Source organism: Melospiza melodia, chromosome 7 (genome assembly GCF_035770615.1).
Source record: "Melospiza melodia melodia isolate bMelMel2 chromosome 7, bMelMel2.pri, whole genome shotgun sequence".
NCBI classification, from domain to species: Eukaryota; Metazoa; Chordata; class Aves; order Passeriformes; family Passerellidae; genus Melospiza; species Melospiza melodia.
Window position 1 is genome coordinate 27,070,628 of NC_086200.1, and position 21,032 is coordinate 27,091,659.

Below are 21,032 nucleotides of genomic sequence, written 5' to 3' on the forward strand. Positions count from 1 at the left end.
AGCCCCGCGCCGCCCCATGCGCCCCCCGGCGCCCTGAGCGCGGCCGACACGATGCGAGGTGGGTCCGGGGCACCGGGGAACGCGGGGGGCGGGCGGCGGCACAAGTTGGTGCCGGTGGGGACCGGGGAGAGCCGGCGGAGGGGGACGGGCAGGACCCGACGTCAGCCCGGACGGGGATACGGGGGAGCCGCACCAGCCCCGCCGTGGGGAACGGGGGGCTCGGTGTCAGCCCGGACAGTGACACGGGGGGATCCGCATCAACTTTGCTGGAGGAGAGCGAGGGGAGCGGTGTGAGCCCCGCGGAAGGGATGGGAAGGAGCCGATTCAGCCCCGCTGGGGACACGGGGGACCCGCGGCAGCCCCGCTGGAACGGGACAAGGGGGGATCCGCACCAGCCCCGCCGAGGGGAACGAGGGGGGAACCCGCACCAGTGCCCGCCGGTGCCGCTCTGCCTCCTCCAGCTCCCCCTTCGTTAGGAATAAAATTCTTGTTTATTTTGCTTTGCTTTCCGACGCCGGCTTAGACGCACTCTTAAGCTTTTCCCCGCACTAAACCCCTTAATCTCCTCCTCAATATGTTGCTCCCACCAGGGCTGGATTTATTGTAGTTTTTCCCCCTTTTCCCCTCCCCACGGCGTGGGGGGCAGTTTGGGAGGCTCCTGCAGGGACGAGCGAGGGATCAGGTGCAATTTTGGGGGCCCCCTTTTCCAGGGCAGGGGTGAGTTGTGCCAGCACCTGGCTGCTTTTACCCGCTACCAAAGGCAATTCCTACTTTTCACCCCTGTGCTTTGCCGAGCAGGCAGGCGGTGGGGAGGAGGAGGATGGAGGGAGGAAGGCTCCAGCGGGACAATCCAGCGGGGCCTGCTGATGGTGACGCAGCGGTGGCCGGACTCAGCTCTGCTCCAGCGTGCTGGGCTGGGATTTTCATCCTCCTTTAAACCATTTTTCCGTCATGCCCTGCCTTCCCCAAACCCTTCGCCCTGCCAGGCCCCCCTGGTGCCCCTCCATGGGTTTATTTTGGGGGTGCACGTCCTTAGGCTTATTTTGGGGAGTGGGCACCAGGGCGTTCATGCCGAGCTCCTCAAACCCTGCTGGCTCCCTGCTCTGCGGGTGCTGCGGCTCTGCCCCCGCTGTTCTCTTGTGTAACGATGGGGAAGGCGAGGCGAGCCCCCCACATCCCTGTCCTGCCCCCCAAATCCTGGCTTTGCACCTTTATGGGGACGGAGGGAAGCATTAGCGCCTGCCTAATTGCGATCACGCCTGGCTCTTACGTAGCACTTGCACAGCCAGCACCGGCTTAATCAGCAACTGGGCGAACTTTTGCTTTTTCTAAAAAATATTTTTCCTTTTCCCTCATGAATTGCTGGTGTTGCCCCTAATTTAGGGCCGAACCCTGCCGATTCCCACCGTTCCCCACAGTCGGGCGTTTTTCCCGCAGTCCCGCGTCCTCATCCCTCTCGAAGCCCAAACGCCGCATGGCGACGCCAAATTGATTCAATCTCCATTTTCCTTCCCAAAACCGCCACCGCTCTGCCCCATTTCCCCGGGGGCCACAGCAGCTCCTCTCTGCCGTCCTTTCCCTGCGCCGCGGCTGCGCCAGGGCCGGGCAAGAGAGAGGCTTTGCCTTGTATAATCCTATACGATTTCCAGCCCTCCTGCTCACTTGTTTTGCAAGCAGCGTGGCGAGGAGCGTGCGGTGGCTCGGCAGCCTTTGCGACTTGTCCTAGTGACCTAGATCTGTCATTGGAAAAAATCAGAGAGGGCGGAGGAGGAGCTTCCCTGCCCGTTTCGGCGGCGTGCACACGCTGGCGCGGCCGGCACCCACCGGGCCCTCCCGCACGACGGCAGCGCCTGTCCCGGCGCCGCGGGTGGCCCTGCCTCCCCCCCCAAAAACCAAACCTGGAGGAGAAAGCTGCCCTCTGCCTCCCTGAGGGGTCCAGAGTGGATTTGGGGTCCCCCCACGCTGATAACCCCAGGGAGAGCCAGCACAGGGAGAGGCGAAATTATGGTTGGGGTCTGGTGGTCTCTGTCCCCATCCCCGTGTCCCTGTCCCTGCTCTCTGTCACGTTTAACTTTGAACTAGCCGCGGCTATTTAAAGAGCTGCTAATGTCTAAATCAGCCCGGTTTATCGGATGTGGCGAGCAGAGCGGCTCTCCTGGCTTTTTTTAGCCCCCGGGGGGAGATAATTCCCCCCCGGTTTAGCAGCTCTGCCGGAGGGGTTCTCCCACCGCAGCCCGGCTCGTCCCCACCCCGGGCTGGCAGGTCCCCCCTCCCCTCTGCCTCACCTTTGCCACCCTTGTGCAGCAGGCAAAGTGCAAAGGGCTGCGGGGCCGGCCTTGGCACGGCTCGGCGTGGCACGGGAGCTGCGGAACCGGAGCTGCTGAACCGGAGCGGCCCCGGGGCAGCGGCGTCGCCCACCCCGAGCTGCCGTTCCCCTGCTCCGCGGGACGGGGGAAAGCAGCGCTGTGCTGGAGGCTGGGGAGAATGCAGAGCTCCGTTCGCGTGCCTGCGAGGGAAGGTGGCCAGGGGTTGCCCCAGGGCAGGGTGAGAGCAGCTGAGCGCTGTTCTGGCCCAAAGTTTCCAGGAAATCTTTGCTAATCACTTAGGAAAGCAGTTCTCCCTCCAGAATCGCAGCCCGGCACGGGCCGTGCTTGTGTCATCTGAATTTTCCCTGCTGCCCACTTGGCCCCGGTGTCCCTGTGCCTGGAGCGGGGGCTGTGAACACCCGGCACGGGCCTGCCTTGTTTGGGGTTCCCCAGGGATGGGGATGGGATTTTTCGGCAGCCACGGCCGAAGTTCCGGGGTGCTGGGAGACCCCGAGGCACTGCAGCACCGGAGGCTGTTTAATGGCAAAGCCATCAGCAGATAAAAGGGGTGGTAATTCCCTTTATTTCCTTGTTTATTCCTGCCCCAACAGCAAAAAAAAAAACTGGGGGATGGTGGCTGTGGGGAGGCGCAGTCACTCCTGGGGCTGGAGGTTGCTGCAGAGGATGTGGGGGCAGAGCTGGGGTTTAGGGCAGGAATGGGAAATGGGGCAGCATTGTAGGTCCCTGTGTGTCCCTGTGGGTCCCTGCGGGTCCCTGTGTGTCCCTGTGTGTCCCTGCAGGTCCCTGTGGGTTCCTGTGGGTCCCTGCAGGTCCCTGTGTGTCCCTGTGGGTCCCTGTGTGTCCCTGTGGGTCCCTGTGTGTCCCTGTGGGTTCCTGTGGGTCCCTGCAGGTCCCTGTGTGTCCCTGTGGGTCCCTGTGTGTCCCTGTGGGTCCCTGTGTGTCCCTGTGGGTCCCTGTGGGTCCCTGCAGGTCCCTGTGTGTCCCTGTGGGTCCCTGTGTGTCCCTGTGGGTCCCTGTGTGTCCCTGTGGGTTCCTGTGGGTCCCTGCAGGTCCCTGTGTGTCCCTGTGTGTCCCTGTGGGTCCCTGTGTGTCCCTGTGGATCCCTTGTGTCCCTGTGTGTCCCTGTGTGTCCCTGTGTGTCCCTGTGGGTCCCTGTGGGTCCCTGTGGGTCCCTTGTGTCCCTGCAGGTCCCTGTGTGTCCCTGTGGGTCCCTGTGCAGCCTGGACTCGCCCTCCTCTCCCTGCTCTGGCTGCACCAGGGGGATGCTGAGTCCCCCTGGAAGGGGAGAGGTGCTGGAGGGGAAGCATTGGAGCACCCCGGTGCCCTGGCTGGGGCTGGGGGATCCAGGGGGGCTGCAGGGCTGCTGCCAATTCCCAGGGGTGCCCATCCTGCAGCATCGATGGAGCCTGGCAGAGGGATGGGGCACGGAGCTCTGTCCCCACAGGTCACAGGGTCACTCCACCCCTCCGCTGGGGAGGAACTGGGGGATATTTGGGGCAGGGATGGCCCCAGAGGCACGGAGCCACCTCTGAAATACCCAGAGCTGGGGTGCTGCCCCACTGCCTCCAGCAAGGACACCACAGGGGAAGGAAGGGGTGCCCACATTCTGCCCCTATGGGGTCACAGCTGTGCAGGCTCACCCTGGGGCACTGTTCAGGGATCTGGAGTGCACCCCAAAACAAACCCCTCCCAGGAGTCCTCACCCCACAGCCCCAGTTATGCCGATGGGGAGTGGGGGGGCAGCTCCAAAAATTCTCCAGCAGCAGCGGGGTCACAGCACATCCTAAGGATTAATGGGATGCTGAGGGTTTGGGGGTCATTCCCCAAAAGCAGTGAGATCATAAGGCTGAGAGGAAGGACAGGAGGAGGAGGAGGAGGAGGATGGGGCCACCCCAGAGAGGGGTCCAGCCCCCATGGCTGCGCCCTGCAGCGCCGGCCTTGTTTTGTTTTGGGGTGCCCGGGATGCCCGCCCTTGGGGCGGAGGCGATGCAGGGAGGGTGTGCCGGCCCATTCCTGCTCGGGGAGGGCGGATCTGGCTCTGCCGAAACCGCGGAGCCTCCAGCAGGGGCTGGGGGAGCGGGGCCGCGCTGGAGGGGACACACACACAGAGCCAGGTCTGGGGCGTGACAGGCGACCTGCGGGAGGAGGAGGAGGAGGACGAGGTGCCCCTCACCTGCAGCTGCAGCTCAGGGTGACAAATGGGTGCCTCCAGCTGGAAGTTTCACCCCCAAACACCCCAAAATCCGCACTCCCGGCGGCGGGAGGTCGGCGTGCTGCCCTGAGCAGCAGCGGGCGCGGAAGGGTTAAGGGCCGTGGTTACACAAGCGGCGTGGCCGCGGGCAGAAAGTGTGTCAGTGGGACACGAGGGCTGCACCGCGCACCGGGGGCATCGCCCCGCCACGGCCGGGCCCGCGGCCGCACCGGGCCGCTTACATAAGGACCGGCCGGTGGCAGCGGGCCGGGAGTTGGGCAAGAAGTGTTTACAGTGGGAGGAGAGCAAATACCACCGCCGGGACATTTTAATTGCCGGCTGGAGATCATTATTACTTTTTTTTTTTTTAACCCTTTCGTTGTTTCTTTTATCCTGATCCCCGTTTTAGCACCGTCGGCCCCGGCGTGGGGGTTCCCAGAAGGGAAAGAGGTTCAGCCCCTCCGAAATGTCCCCCCCCCGTTCGCACGGTTGTGGTGGGAGGAGATGCTAAATTCTCCAGTGGGGAAACTGAGGCATGAGGGTAAAGTGGTTGGGGTGGAGGAATAGCCGGGATTTGGGGTCTGCTGAGATGTTTTCCCTGATCCCAGTGAGATTTGGGGGATTCCCGAGCTGCTGCGGCCGCCTCACCCTCGCCCATATTCCTTCCCATGCCTCTGGCTTTGCCCAGGGCTGAATTTGGGGGTCGAGGGGAGGGTCCGGCCGCCTCGGGGGTCCCTGGCCGTGGCACGAGGGGACACTGAAGGAGCCGGCTCGGTGACTCAGCCGGGTTTCCAATCAGAGCAGCAATTAACCGTGCCGGCTGTAATTGCCATCGCCAGCTTACGGCCGTATCTCCACGTCAGTTATTTGGGACGAGCGTCCTGGAGCGGGTCAGGTGCCAGCGGCGGGCACGGCCGGTAATTAGCACCATGCTAATTAGAGCCCCAAAAGGCTGCGGGCACACGGCAGGGCTTGTCCTTCATCAGGACAGCATCATCACCATCATCCTCATCACCCTCAGCTCCAGCTCTCATGGGGCGGGATTTGGCCCCCGGCACACGGAGCCTTTGGGGTCGCTGGGGTTTTCGGGGCTCGCTGGCGGTGCCGGGCCGCGCTCAGCCCCGGTGTGTGCCGGTAATCCCGGGCACCGGAGTATCGGCCGCGGGCGTGAGGGCGCGGCGGGCGCGATGCATCACCCGCGCTGCCGGCGGCTGCAATTAACGTTGCAATTAACGTTGCATAACGAGCCCGACGCCGCTTCCTGCCGGGGGTGGCACCCCCTCCCTGTGCCCCCCGCCGTGCCACCACCTCGGTGCCATCCCGGACAGGGCTCGGGCAGGGCGGCGGGGAGCGGAGCGGCCCCTGCAGAGTGGGGGCAGATGGCAGCGGGATCCGGGCAATTGGGGGTGTTTCGGTCATGGCAGCTGGGGGTGGTTTGGGGGTGGCCCCACATGCCCCTCCTGGTGCCTCCGTGCCCCTGAGGAAGGCGCTGCGGTGCTGGTGCAGCTGCGGGGGATGCGAGGATGCCCTGGACATCCCTGCCCTGCCCACCGCGGGGAAACCGGCTCTGCTCAGGCTCAGGAGCACGGCAGGGGCGTGGGCAGAGGCTGCGGGATGAGATATGACTCCCCCGAGTCCGGGGACAACACAACAGCCCTGGGAGAAGGAGCCTGGGGGAGGAGGGGGGAGCCCCAAAACCACCCGGTGCATGTGGGGCACCGGGTTAATCAGGGAGCCAAAGGATGCAGGATCTGTCCCTGCATTTACACCTGGGATGGGAGTGAATCCTCCCCCAGAGCCAAACCTGCCTCGGGGGACACAGTGGTGGCATCCCTGGGGTACCAGTGGCATCCCTGGGAGGGTAACAATGGCATCCCTGGGGGTACCAATGTCATCCCTGGGGTACCAATAGCATCCCTGGGGGGTTTACAATGGCATCTCTGGGGGTGCCAGTAGCATCCCTGGGGGTACCAATGGCATCTCTGGGATATTGAACATCCCCAGGGGTACTGATGGCTCCCCTGAGGGACAGAGAGATCCCTAGGAGGGACCAATGAGAATCCCTGGGGTACCAACAGCATCCCTGGGGGGGTACCAACAGCATCCCTGGGGGTGCCAGTGTCATCCCTGGGGTATAGAGCATCCTTGGGGTACCAATAGCATCCTTGGGGTACCAATGGCATCCCTGGGATATTGAGCATCCCTTGGGGTACCAATGGCTCCTTCAAGGGACAGACAGTGTTCCTAGGAGGGACCAGTGAGCATCCCCGGGGGACTGATGGCATTCTTGGGGGTACCAATAGACCAATAGCATCTCTGGGGTATTGAGCATCCTTAAGGGTACCAATGGCTCCCCTGAGGGACAGAGAGCATCCCTAGGAGGGACCAAGGCCATCCCTGGGGGACTGAGCATCCCTGAGGGGTCAATGGCACCTCGGCTGCCCCTCTGCCCAGTGAGGCCTCAGTGCCCCATCCCAGCCTCCCCTGAGCACTAAGGGACCCCAGGACCCTGGCGGGTACAGGTGGCACTGGCTGAGCACTGGGACTGTCACTCGCCGAGGTGGCCCCACAGAACAGAGCCAGCAGAGCCGACGGCTCCCAGGGGAGAGCAGAGGCAGAAGGGAATTACCCGAGCTGGGGGGATTTGCACAGGCCCAGGAGATTGGAAATAGCCATAATCTGGCCCTGGGGGTTATTTTGGCGCGGCGGGGCCTGCCCAGCACCCTCGGGAGCGCCGCCAGGCTGAGCCGGGCCGGGCTGCGGGGGCTGGACGGGGATTAGAGGGTGCAGAGATGCCGGGAGGCACGTACAGCCCCGGGGCTGCCGAGCATCCCCCCCGGGCCGGGAGGGCACGGCCAGCCCGGATCTGGGGCAGCTGGAAAATGAGGAGGACGAAGCCTATTAGCAGCTCAGTGCCAGCGAAGCAGAAGCGGGAGGGAAGCGGATTTGTGGGGGGAAGGGGCCGGGACCTTGAGCTGGGGGTGGCTGTATCGGCTATATCAGTGCTGGCTTCAAGGGAGCGGCTAGGGGGGCACGGGGGGGCCCAGAGCCTCTGCCTGGGGAACCTGCAGGGATGGGGATGTCCCTGTGCCGGGCTGTCCCTGTCCTGGTGCACACATCGGTTTGAAAATAAGGGCGGTGATTCCAAATCAGGGGCCCGGGCAGAAACGTTCTGTTCCCTCTCAGATCCAAGGGCTTTCCTAGCCTGGCTCTTGCTGCTGGGGGATGGGGGTTCCCCACGCCCTGTGTGAACCTTTTAGGGACCTCTCTGAGGTGCAGGAAGCCTTGTGGGGTCTGTGGGAAGCGCTGAGCTGCCGGTGGGTCCGGCTCTCGTGCCTCAGTTTCCCCAGGTGCTGAGCCCTCTTCCCTCTCAGCAGTGACCATCATTAACCCCGCGGTTTCCCCTCTTTCCTCACCCACCGCAGCCCAAATCGAGGTGATCCCGTGCAAGATCTGCGGAGACAAATCCTCAGGGATCCACTACGGTGTCATCACCTGCGAAGGTTGCAAGGTGAGCTGGGGCAGAGAGCTGCGGGCAGGGGGCGGCTCTGCCTTCCCGCCGGGCACTTCCCCAACCTCTCCCATCCCATCCCATCCCTGTACTCGGCACTGGTGAGGCCTCACTTGGAGTATTGTATCCAGTTCTGGGCCCCTCACTTTAGGAGGGACATTGAGTTACTTGAGAGTGTCCAGAGGAGGGCAACGAGGCTGGTGAGGGGCTTGGAGCACAAGCCATAGGAAGAGCGACTGAGGGAGCTGGGGTTGTTCAGCCTGGAGAAAAGGAGACTCAGGGGCGACCTCATCACTCTCTACAACTTCCTGAAGGGTGGCTGTGGTGAGCTGGGGTCGGCCTCTTTCTCCGGGCGACAACGGATAGAACAAGAGGACACAGTCTCAAGTTGCATCAAGCCAGATGTGAGTTAGAATTAAGAAGGAAATACTTTACAGAAAGAGTGGTCAGATACTGGAATCATTTACCCAGTGAGGTGGTAGAGGCATCATCCCTTGAAGAATTCAAAAAAAGACTGGATGTGGCACTTGCTGCCATGATCTAGTTGAACAGTTAGAACATCAGCTGGACTAGATGATCTTATAGGTCTCTTCCAGTCTTGAAATTCTGTGATTCTGTGATTCTGTGATCCCGGGCAGGGTTTCTTTCGGAGGAGCCAGCAGAACAATGCCAGCTACTCGTGCTCCCGGCAGAGGAACTGCCTGATCGACCGCACCAACCGCAACCGCTGCCAGCACTGCCGCCTGCAGAAATGCCTGGCACTGGGCATGTCCCGCGACGGTGAGTCCTGCCCCGCGTCTCCAGGGTCCCCTGCTCCCCCTCGGAGCGTCCCAGGCACTCAGGATGGAGCTGATCCCCCCGCAGGGCCAGCGGGTGCGAGGAGGGTTTGGGATGCCCAGAAACGCTTTTGTGTTTTCGGTGGGAAAATCGAAATTGGTTCTGTTTGGTTGGACCCAGGGTTGGTCTGGTGTGATGCTGTTCACTGGGGTCTTTGGTTGAGGGAAGAGATGAGGATTGGAGTCTATATTTCAGAAGGCTTGATTTATTATTTCATGATATATATATATATATATATATTACATTATAACTATAGTAAAAAATAGAAAGAAGAGTTTCATCTCAGAAGGCTGGCTAAGCTAAGAATAGAATGGAAAGGAATGAAAACAAAGGTCTGTGGCTCGGACAGAGAGTGAGAGCCAGCTCTGCCGTGAGTGGTCACTAATTCCAAACATCCACAATCACGGACCCACCTGTTGCATCCCACAGCAGCAGACAACCATTGTTTACATTTTGTCTCTGAAGCCTCTCAGCTTCTCAGAAGGGAAAAAATCCTAAGAAAGGATTTTCCTACAAAGATGTCTGCGACAGTCTGGGATGGGGGGGGGTGCATCCAGCGGGGTCCCAGCCCCCAGAGCAGGCACTCCCAGCAGCCAGGGCCTTTCCCAGGGCAGTGCCTTTGCCTTGGGGGTGAAGCTGCCCTGACTCCGCCACCTCTCCCCCCGGGGCAGCGGTGAAGTTCGGCCGCATGTCCAAGAAGCAGCGGGACAGCCTCTACGCCGAGGTGCAGAAGCACCAGCAGAGCCAGGAGCAGAGCGGCGGCGCCAAGGACGAGCCCGAGTCGCTGAGCCGCGTGTACACCACGAGCGTCAGCAGCGGCCTCTCGGACCTGGACGACATCTCCACGCTGTCCGACGGGCTCCTCTTCGACTTCCCCCTGACCCCCGACGGCAGCAGCACCTACTACAACCTGGACCTGCTGGCCTCGGCTCAGCCCTCGCCCGACCAGTCCAGCCTGGACGTGGCCGATGCCACGCTCATCAAGCAGGAATCCCTCTATGAGCTGATGCTGGAGCCGGCGCTGCTGGCACACGGGGCGCTGGAGGGTGCCCAGCTGCCCCCTGACATCTCTGTCCTGGAGATTGGTGAGTGCCAGGGCAGGGCAGGGGGGTGTGTGTGGCCACGAGGATGAGTCAGTGAGTCAAAGGATGCAGGAGGGATTCATCCCTCCACCACTTACACTTGGGATGGGAGTGAGTCCTTCCCTAGTGAGGGATGGGATGGAGAGAGGGATGGAGACAAGGACAGGGACAGGGATGGAGAGAGAGATGGGATGGAGAGAGGGATGGGGATGGAGAGAGGGATGGGATGGAGAGAGGGATGGGATGGAGAGAGGGATGGGGATGGAGAGAGAGATGGGATGGAGAGAGGGATGGGATGGAAAGAGGGACAGGGATGGAAACAGGGACAGGGATGGAGAATGGGGCAGGGACGGAGACAAAGATGGGGATGGGGACAGGGATGAGGGTGCAGATGGACAGGGATGCAGGAAGACAGGGATACAAACAGTGGTGGAGGGGCAGGCAGGGATGGGGGTGCAGAGGGGAATGGAGATGAAGATGGATGGGGATGAAGGTAAGGACAGGGATGCAGACAGGGATGGGGATGCAGGAAGGGATGGGGATGGGGCAGGGGTGTGGATGGAGGCACTGTCCCGGGGGTACAGTGATGGCATCCCTGGGGGAACCAAGGGCATCCCTGAGGGTACCAAGGGCATCCCTGGGGCTACTGATGGCATCCCTGAGATATTGAGCACTCCTGGGGGGTACCAATGGCTGCCCTGGGGGTACAAAGGGCATCCCTGGGGTGCATACCTGCTGCCACCCCAGCACCTTGCAGGACACCCAGCCCTGGGGACACACACCCGCTCTAGGGGAAGATGTCCTTGCCCATGGAATGAGATTTAAGATGAATAAATGGATGGGATTTAAGCTTCCAACCCAAACCATTCTGGGCATCCCTGGGGTACTGAGCATCCCTGGGGGTACCAATAGCATCCCTGGGGGTACCAATAGCATCCCTGGGGGTACCAGTAGCATCCCTAGGGTACTGAGCATCCTTGGGGGTACCAGTAGCATCCCTGGGACATGGAGCATCCCTGTGGATGAGCCCAGCCTCAGTTCCTGGAGCAGCCCCAAGGCTCCCTGATGGATGGAGCTCAGCACACCCAGGGTCTGTGGCACATCCCTTGCTTGCTCTGGGCTCAGCCCCTGCTGCCCCATCTCTCCTCACACCCCGTGACACCGTGTGAGAGCCCCACCACCCCTCCAGCCCTCAGCCCCACAGCCCTAGAGGCCAGGACAGGGTTGGGGTGCCCAGGTGTCACCTCCTGCTGTCCCCCCACCCTGCAGACCGGGTGGCCCAGAACGTGGTGAAGTCCCACCTGGAGACGTGCCAGTACACCACGGAGGAGCTGAAGCGCCTGGCCTGGAGCCTCTACTCACCTGAGGAGGTTCGTGCCCTGCAGAGCAAGGTGAGTGCCACTGCCACCACAGCCCCTGGCACAGCCACTGTCCCCTGGGGCCGTCCATGGGTGAGCAGGGTCCTGTCAGTGCTTGGGAGATGCCCAGAAGGGGAGGTTGCTGTGGCAGCTCACAGCCCAGGTGTCCCAATGTCACCGTACCCTGTGGATGGCACAGCACTGGGGTCTCATCCCTGTCCTAGGGGGTGACAGAGCTGGGCTCCCAGTGCACCCTGAGTGTACCCCATGGATGGCACAGCACTGCCCTGGGGTGACAGAGCTCATTCTTGCTCTGGGGTGACAGAGCTGGAGTGGCAGCACACCCTGAGTGTCCCCTGTGGATGGCACAGCACTGGGGTCTCATCCCTGTCCTAGGGGGTGACAGAGCTGGGGTCCCAGTGCACCCTGAGTGTACCCCATGGATGGCACAGCACTGCCCTGGGGTGACAGAGCTCATTCTTGCTCTGGGGGTGACAGAGCTGGGATCCCAGCACTCCCTGACAGTGTCCCCCATGGATGGCACAGCACTGGGGTCTTGTCACTGCCCTAGGGGTGGCAGAGCTGGAGTGCCAGAGGCACAGCACACCCTGAGAGTATTCCCCATGGATGGCACAGCACTGGGGTCTCACGCCTGCCCTGAGGGGGTCACAAAACTGGGGTTCCAGGGTGCCAGCACACCCTGAGAGTGTCCCCTGTGGATAGCACAGCACTGGGGTCTCATCCCCGTCCTGGGGTGTGGCAGAGCTGGGGTGCCAGCACACTCTGAGTGTCCCCCATGGATGGCACAGCACTGGGGTCTCGTCTCTGTCTTGGGGAGTCACAAAACTGGGGTGCCAGGGTGCCAGCACACCCTGAGAGTGTCCCCTGTGGGTGGCACAGCATTGGGGTCTTGTCCCTCTCATGGGAGGGTCACAGAGCTGGGGTGCCAGCTCACCCTAAGTGTCCCCCATGGATGGCACAGCACTGGGGTCTCACCCCTGCCCTGGGGGTGACAGAGCTGGGGTGCCAGCACACCCTAAGTGTCCCCTGTGCATGGTATGGCTCTGGGGTCTTGTTCCTGCCCTGGGGGTGACAGAGCTGGGGTGCCAGGGTGCCAGCACCCCCTGAGAGTGTCCCCTGTGGCACAGAGCTGCGAGGCCATGTGGCAGCAGTGCTCGCTGCAGATCTCCAACGCCATCCAGTACGTGGTGGAGTTCGCCAAGCGCATCGACGGCTTCATGGAGCTCTGCCAGAACGACCAGATCATCCTGCTGAAAGCCGGTAAGGGGGGAGCCCCCCTGGCCCCCTGCCACCCCCTGAGTGTCCCCACCGTCCCCTGCCACCCCCTGCGTGTCTCCATTGTCCCCTGCCACCGCCTGCGTGTCCCCACCGCCCCCTGCCACCCCCTACCCCTCTCCCGAGCAGAGCCATGGGGCCAGAAGCAAATCCCATCTCTTCTCTTGGCTGGTGCTTTCCTTTTTGGGGTCCCCCCCGGCTGCCCCAGTTCTCCCAGTGCTGGGGGAGCAGGTGCTGGGCTGGAAGGAGCTGCAGGTCACATCCAAGGGTGATGGTGAAGGGGGGCACGTGGGGAGTGCCTGCCTCGGGCACAGGCTTTTCTCCATCCAAATGTCACCCAGAAACTGGGAGGGAAATGAGAACAGAAGGTTTTCCTCTGGGAGAAGGGGTGCCAAACTCCAACAGGAGCGGGGAGGATTGAGAGAAAAGGATTGGCCTCTTCTCCCAGCAAGAGACTGGGAAGAGGAGGATGATGGCAGCGCACACCCACGTCCCCCATCCTTCCATCTGCCCAAGCTGGCAATGCCGTGCCCAGGCCAGGGAGCTGAATGTGCAAAATCCCCAAAACACTGGGAGAACCTCAGAGTTTCTGATCTGTCAGAGCTGGGGAGCTGAGATCAGCACCCAGCCCTGGGGACACATGCCAGCGTCCCTGCAGGGTGCTGTACCCCAAAGCCAGAGCTGGCTGTGCCTGAAGCGCTGGAGTTTAACTCATTCTTTCATTTCTTCCTTCCATTTTCTTTTTATTTATTTTGTTTTCACCCTTTCCTCTCTCTCGGTGCTCCACCACGACCTCGGTCTCTCTGTGCCTGGCTGCGAATGACTGGATAATATTTCCCTTTGGTGAAATATTGTGGTCACAATTGGACACCTAAAAAAAACCCAACCAATCCCAAAAACCCAAACTGGATTTGTTGAATTACCCATGCTGCTCTTGGGAACGAACAATCTGGACCTCAAACGTGCACTGGGGGCTTTCCTCTTTCTTACATTTGGTCCTGGGGTGACGGAAACCCCCCTGACCTTCCCCACCCTGCCCTGCCCTGCCCTCGTCTGCGCTCTCTCTGCCTACATCAGGTTGCCTCGAGGTGCTCCTGATCCGCATGATCCGCGCCTTCAACCCCCTGAACAACACCGTCCTCTTCGAGGGCAAGTTCGGTGGCATGCAGATGTTCAAATCTCTCGGTAAGGGCTCCAGCTGCCCCTCCCTTCTCCTTCTCCCTTCTCCTCCTTCCTTCTCCTTCTTCCTTCTGTTCCTTCTTCTCCATCTTCCTTCTCCGTCTTCCTTCTCCTTCTCCCTTCTCCTCCTTCCTTCTCCTCCTTCCTTCTCCTCCTTCCTTCTCCTCCTTCCTTCTCCTCCTTCCTTCTCCTCCTTCCCTCTCCTTCCCTCTCCTTCCTTCCTTCCTTCCTTCCTTCCTTCCTTCCTTCCTTCCTTCCTTCCTTCCTTCCTTCCTTCCTTCCTTCCTTCCTTCCTTCCTTCCTTCCTTCCTTCCTTCCTTCCTTCCTTCCTTCCTTCCTTCCTTCCTTCCTTCCTCTCCTTCCTTCCTTCCTTCCTTCCTTCCTTCCTTCCTTCCTTCCTTCCTTCCTTCCTTCCTTCCTTCCTTCCTTCCTTCCTTCCTTCCTTCCTTCCTTCCTTCCTTCCTTCCTTCCTTCCTTCCTTCCTTCCTTCCTTCCTTCCTTCCTTCCTTCCTTCCTTCCTTCCTTCCTTCCTTCCTTCCTTCCTTCCTTCCTTCCTTCCTTCCTTCCTTCCTTCCTTCCTTCCTTCCTTCCTTCCTTCCTTCCTTCCTTCCTTCCTTCCTTCCTTCCTTCCTTCCTTCCTTCCTTCCTTCCTTCCTTCCTTCCTTCCTTCCTTCCTTCCTTCCTTCCTTCCTTCCTTCCTTCCTTCCTTCCTTCCTTCCTTCCTTCCTTCCTTCCTTCCTTCCTTCCTTCCTTCCTTCCTTCCTTCCTTCCTTCCTTCCTTCCTTCCTTCCTTCCTTCCTTCCTTCCTTCCTTCCTTCCTTCCTTCCTTCCTTCCTTCCTTCCTTCCTTCCTTCCTTCCTTCCTTCTCTCCCTATCCTCTGCTTTTCCCTCTCCCCTTATCCTCTCTCCTCTCCCTCTGCAACCCAGACAAGGCTGGAATTTGCCAGATGAGTGCCCAGGACCCCTCCCCACCCATCTCCTCTCCCAAAACCTTTCCAAGCTCCCGGTGCTGCTGGGTGGGCAGAGCAGTGACAGTGACATGTCCCTGCTGTCCCCTCAGGCTGTGACGACCTCATCGGTGCTGTCTTCGAGCTGGGCAGGACCCTGTGCCGCCTGCAGCTGTCGGACGAGGAGCTCGCCCTCTTCACTGCTGCTGTCCTGCTCTCCCCAGGTACTGGGGGCCCCAAATCTGGGGGTGTCCTGTGGGGAGAGCTGAGCCCATAAACCTCCCTTGGTGCATGATTTCAGTTACTCCTGGGAAAGGAGCTTGGGGGGAAAAATGCATCTAGAGGTGGGCAAAATGCATCTGTCGTTCCTTGGTGGGAAGAGGAACCGTGTCACCCATGGTGGGGTGGGGAGCAGAGGGAGGAGTCAAGTGTCCCCAAAACCATCCTGGGGAGCAGGAAGGGTTAAAAGAGGCAGGGACCACTGCCCTGTGCATGGGAGAGATCCTTGGTGGCTCTGACCCTGTGGCTGTGGGAAATGGATTCATCTCTAATAGTGATAAAGTTCTAATAGTTAGCTTCTAATTGTGATAGCACGATTTATAACATATATTATATGTTATAAGTAAAACATATATTTAAAACCTATATCACATCACATCACATCAATCATATCATATCATATCATATCATATCTATATTATATATTACATTACATTACATTACGTTACATTATATTACATAATATTGCATATTATATAATATGTAATATATAATATATAATATATTATATATTATATAATATGCAATATTATGTAATGTAATGTAATGTAATATATAATATCATGTATTACATATTATATATTATATATTATATATTATATATTATATATTATATATTACACATTACATTACATTATACATATATTTACTAAAAATAAAATAAAAGTTCTTAAAACACCTCTCCATTGCCCCATCTCTAAGTCAGAAAAGAACCTGATCCAACAAGTGCTGACTCTGTCCCTCCTCTCCCCCAGACCGCCCGTGGCTGACTGAGTCCAAGAAGGTGCAGAAGCTCCAGGACAAGATCTACGTGGCCCTGCAGCACGAGATCCAGAAGAAACACTCCGCTGAGGACAAGCTCTCGAAGGTGGGGGCGCACAAACCCAGCCAGGGGAGCAGGGGGTGTCTGAGCTGGGGGATGTGGCTGGGCCAGAGCTCAGGAGTCACACACATTCTGGTGAGAGAGACCTCAAACCTGTCAGAGGAGGAGAAGAATTTCTCCTTCCAAGGGCTGTGAATCTCCCTTGTGGTGCAGGCAGTGCTGCTGAACCTGGCAGTGCACCAAGAAGTGGGGTTTTTTTAGGAAAAAGAGCCATTTTGGGAATGCTTTGACCTGCACCGAGCTGGGATGGGGAGGAGCACCCGCTGTGGAAAGATGAGGGTTTGGGGTGAGGCTAGGTTGCTGCCAGGCTGCCCAAAGGTGGGGAATCTGCCAGGTTTGATCCCCAAACCCACCCCCTGTGTCCATGGAAGGGGGAACAGCAGTGCAGAGGACACTGAGTGGTCCCCAAACCCCCCTGCTTGTCCCCAAATCCCCCTGCTTGTCCCCAGGGGAGGGGGAACAGCAGCATCAGGGCCTGCACACCCAGCACCCCAGCGGTCACCAGCTCCTTCTCTCCCTGCAGATGGTTTCCAAGCTGCCCTTGATGAAGACCATTTGCAACCTGCACTTGGACAAGCTGGAATTTTTCCGTCTCCTGCACCCGGAGACTGCCATGAACTTCCCCCCTCTCTACAAGGAGGTTTTCAACTCTGAGCTTCAGTACAGCGACCCCCGGGAGAGCTAAGGCCAGGAGCCAGCGGCCCCCTTGGAGTTCCCCAAAATTTGGAGCCAAAACTGCACTTCAGAGGTTTGGGGCAATTTATTTAAATCAAATAATCAAAGGCAAGAGAACCCCCGGGGGGGCTGCGGTGCCTCCCTGGCCCCGTCTCCTCGCTGTGGATTGCAATAGCTCTTGAATGTAAAGCACCTTGAAGGAAAAAAAAGCAAATGGACTTTGCCATACCAGTGAAATGAATGTGAAATCTCTGCTTGGGAGAGGAGATGCTCCTGGCAGTGGTGAGGGACAGGCTGCTCCTGGTGACACGGGAGGAGGGAGTGTCCTTCCCGCTGTCCCGGCTGCGCTCTCCACCTCCCGTTTTTATTTCTTTGTTTTTTTTAATTATTATTTTTATTTTATTGTGGTTTTTTTAACCCGATCATCAGGCATGGGATAAAGAAGGGGTGATGCTGACTCGGCTGGGTCGGGTTGGGGCTGCAGCTGAGGAGAGGGAAAGGACAGAGAGAGCCTTTGCTTTATTTCATCTCCCATGGGTGCAGTGGGACCCTGGGAGCTTGGCCAGGAAAGGTCTGGCTGTGGCTGGTGGGGGATTCACCACAGGATTTTCTTGTAGGGAAGCTGCTTTGAGGGAAAAGATGCTCAATGCAGCAGGGGAAGAGTTTTGCAGGGTCTCCATGCCCTCCATCACAGCATTCTCCCAAATTCCCAGCCAGCTCCTTGTCCAGCTGGGTGACACCTGACTTTGTGGAGCTGGTGCCTCGTGCCACTCTGTGCATCCCAAAAGCTTTTCCAGGCCCATGGGACTTCAGCCAGAGCCCAAATCCTGGCCATCCCACCCCAGAGGCAGCCGTGGCACTGGAGGGGCTCCAGGGCTGTCCCTGTCCCCGTGGTGGCCGCAGCTCTGGGTGCTGCTGTTGTGTGTAGCTCTCTTATCAATCCCATTAAAACTGCCCCAAGGTTCAGCACCCAGAGCAGGGTTTGTGACCCTTTCCCCACCCCATCCCCAGGTTCCCCTTTCCCACACCACACACAGGTGTGGCTGCAGGCTGAGTTGGACCCAGGCTTTCCCCTCAATGAGCTCCCTAGAATTGTTCTTTTGGGAGTTGCTCTTGAGTTAGCAGGATTTAGGAGGTTTTTAGGGGGAGAAACTGCCTGTTGGAGCCAAGGGGAAGTGCAAGCTCCTTATTCCCTCTGAGAATAAGGCTGGTTGGAAGGAATGTGGTGTTTGGGACCTGCTGCTCCTTTTGGGAGGCTCAAAAGGGGATGAAGGAAGGATTGGTGGGATGATGCTGTTCTAGGCCACGGCAGCAGGGGATGCTTGAGAGACTCTGTGGCTCTGCAAATGGATTTTTCCGTCCCTGCTCCTGCTCTCACTGCAGCAAATGCCAAAAAAACTACAAGGGAAAAACCTGCTCTGAGGCAGCCCCAGTTTCTGCTGACAAAGGGCTAAAATCCCAATCTCCTTTCCTGCTCTGTGCTGATTCCTCGTGCACCCAATCCCATCCTCGGGCAGCTCCGAGCGGGAGCCAAAACCTTTGGATCCACAACTGCACCCCTCAAACCAAACCAGCAGCTTTCTTAGCAACGTGAGGGATACTCCTGCTTTTGTCAAAACACCTCCTAGGGAAGACCATGGACCAACCTTGACGAGGGAAGACTCTCCCATGGGATTTCTGCTCGGCTCCAAGGCAGAGGGAATTTGGGAGCAGCCGCCGCGTGGCTTTGCTGACCACATCCCACCAGCAAACTCCCATGGCTTTGCTGACCACATCCCACCAGCTTCTGGGAGCAGATTGGAGCCTGCCAGCCTTGGCTCCCTCTCTGCTGGAGCCAGGTCTCTGGGAAAAGGCTGCCAGCCCTCCCACGGCCCCACGCGACGTCCAGTGCCAATGTGTGGCTGTCCAGCGCAGCGTCCACGGCGTGGGGATGTGCCCGGCTCCTCTCCTGCCCTCTGCAAAGCTTGGACAGAAGAGAGAAGTCAGTACTGCCTTTTATGTCCAGAGGGTTGTGCCTTTTTTTTGTGTTGTTTTTTTTGGAAGCGTCATTTCCGACAGCGCCGTTCACTTCCCGGAAAAAGCAGCCCCAGAACGCGACTGAGCTCGGAGGGAACAGCCCGTGGGGTTTGGGAACATTTGGGGAAAAAAACCCAGAAATTTATTTAAAAAAAAAAAAAAAAAAAAAAGCACACACCCTTCTTTTTGCCCTCAGTGTTTGTCAGCCAACACAACCAACACGCCACCGAGTTCATTTCATCCGGCAAAGAACCCAGGAAAGCACCTTAATTTGGGAACATCAGAGCCCGTGGGGAGAGATTCTGGATTATTCTGAGCAATAAGAGCCCCCCCGTGGGAACCTAGGGAAGACTGGAAGTATTAAACACGTGTAACTCGACCTGCCAAACTGCAGGAACCTGCACTTTTCAGTTCTCTTCAGAGGAACCGACTTGATTCGATGATTATTTTTGGGAGGGGATATAAAAGTGATTCGGTGTCGATTCGGTGATTGCTGGCCTGGGGTGGGTGCCACGCCTGGGAAGGGATGGCAGGGGGTGGAAAGGGATGGCAAGGGATGGAAAGGGATGGCAGGGGTGGAAAGGGATGGCAAGGGATGGCAGCCCCTGCTTGGGGCTCGCCAGGGCTGTGCCAAGGTTCCTCACCCCTGCTGGGCCACCCAGAGCTCAGAGCTTGCAGGGAAATGACAAAACCTGGGCAGAAATGCCCCAAAAAAAGGGAGATTTCCCTTTCCCCTGTGGCCAGTGGGGAGGGGGCCAGGAGCCCTGAGCCCCCCATGGCTCTGGTGCTCCAGAGATGTTCCCATCCCAACATGGGATGTTCCTTTCCAGCAGCCCTGGGCTGCCAGCTGGGGCTCCTTTCCAGACCAAGATTAATTTAGTGTTTGTTTGTCTGCTCTGGCAGTGTAGCTGAGTGTCCATTTCCACCCACAGAACCCTCACACTGTGTATAAAGATGGATCAAAAATATATATAATATATATTCTTGTGAATGTTGGTGCAAAAGAGAAAAATATATAAAGTTTTGGTCGGCTTTATGTTATTTTTTATCTCTATGAATGAAAGGAAGAAATGGAAAACCTTTTATTTCCATTTACCACCCCTCCACACATTACCTACCTGTAGATACCAACAGGTTTTATGGAAATGTTTTACTTTTTAGATTTAGGAAAATGCTTCTGTTCTCATTGAATGTTCTGTCTTGTAAGATTGTAATTTCTATTTTTTTAAAGAAAAGAAAATAACTAAATAAAATTTCCTCTTTCAGACCAGTCAGCTTAGGAAGGGAGGGCAGGGGAGGGAGAAACGTTTATTTAAGGACAAAAACTGTTGTTGGAATTTTTCATAACATTAAATAAAAAGTAATATAATGTATGGATGACAACCTTTTTACTGAGGTGTGTTCAATAGGTACCTAGATGTATATTGCACAAAATTTACAGGAAGAAAAATAAAGTCTGTTTCACAAGTTTAACAAAATATATATATAATGCTGGAAATAATTTTAAATTTTAGGAAAGAGGGAGAGTGGAAATGAATCCCTCAAAGTGATGGAAAAAATTTTAATTTCTTCCATGAGTTAAAGACTGAGCTTTACCAGAATCCCAGAATGGTTTAGGTTGGAGGGGACCTCAGAGCCCATCCAGTGCCATGGCAGGGACACCTCCCACTGTCCCAGGCTGCTCCCAGCCCTGCCCAGCCTGGCCTTGGGCACTGCCAGGGATCCAGGGGCAGCCCCAGCTGCTCTGGGAAATCCATTCCAGGGATGGATTCCACAATTCCTGCCCAATATCCCATCCATCCTGAGCAGGATTTGGACATAAAGGCAGATTTCAGGCACTGGGAGGTGCCTGGCTTCACTTAATGCACAGCAGAGCTGAGGGACAGGGATTGCACCTGGCAGTGCCAGGGACACATTTTGGGGCAGAAGAGTGGAGACAGGTCTGGGGAGATGGTGCATCTGTGGGGAGGAATCAGGGACATCCAAGGAGCATTTGGGAGTCATTTCCAAACAGTTCCCAGTCCTAGGATGGAAGGAACATCTCAGATATACCAGGGCATTATACATGGATGTTCATGGATGTCCTGGATTTAACAAGGATGCCAGGCACTAATCTCTGCTCTGGCACAGGGACAGGAGCCCAGCAAGGGCTGCAGCTGTGCCAGGCCTTGGCATGGAGCTCAGGGCAAGGTTCTGCCCCCGGAGGCTGCTGGGCACTGCCCAGGCTGCCCAGGGAATGGTGCCAAGGCTGCCAGAGCTGCAGGAGCATTTGGACACAGAATTCACAGAATCACAGAATTCACACAATCACAGAATTCCAGAATCACTGGGTTGAAAGAGACCTCCAAGGTCATTGAGTCCAACCCAGCCTCAACCCCTCAGCTGAACCCTGGCACCCAGTGCCACATCCAGGCTTTGTTAAACACACCCAGGGATGGGGACTGCACCACC

The 21,032-nt window shown here is 57.8% G+C and overlaps 1 protein-coding gene across 1 annotated transcript; it reads left to right on the top strand.

Annotated features, from left to right (window-relative positions):
• Window positions 1–20,057, top strand: LOC134420641 (nuclear receptor ROR-beta-like). Its single transcript, XM_063160845.1, has 10 exons — window positions 1–58; window positions 7,944–8,029; window positions 8,668–8,809; window positions 9,538–9,951; window positions 11,218–11,339; window positions 12,455–12,587; window positions 13,680–13,787; window positions 14,842–14,952; window positions 15,763–15,875; window positions 16,414–20,057. Exons 1-10 carry the CDS (start codon window positions 52–54, stop codon window positions 16,573–16,575), a joined length of 1,398 nt encoding a protein of 465 aa, XP_063016915.1. The 5' UTR covers window positions 1–51; the 3' UTR covers window positions 16,576–20,057.
• Window positions 20,058–21,032: the final 975 nt, after the last annotated feature.

Coding starts and splice junctions, on each gene's coding strand:
- LOC134420641 (XM_063160845.1), top strand. Junction 12,588..13,679: donor GATCATCCTGCTGAAAGCCG/GTAAGGGGGGAG, acceptor TGCCTACATCAG/GTTGCCTCGAGGTGCTCCTG. Junction 14,953..15,762: donor TGCTGTCCTGCTCTCCCCAG/GTACTGGGGGCC, acceptor CCTCTCCCCCAG/ACCGCCCGTGGCTGACTGAG.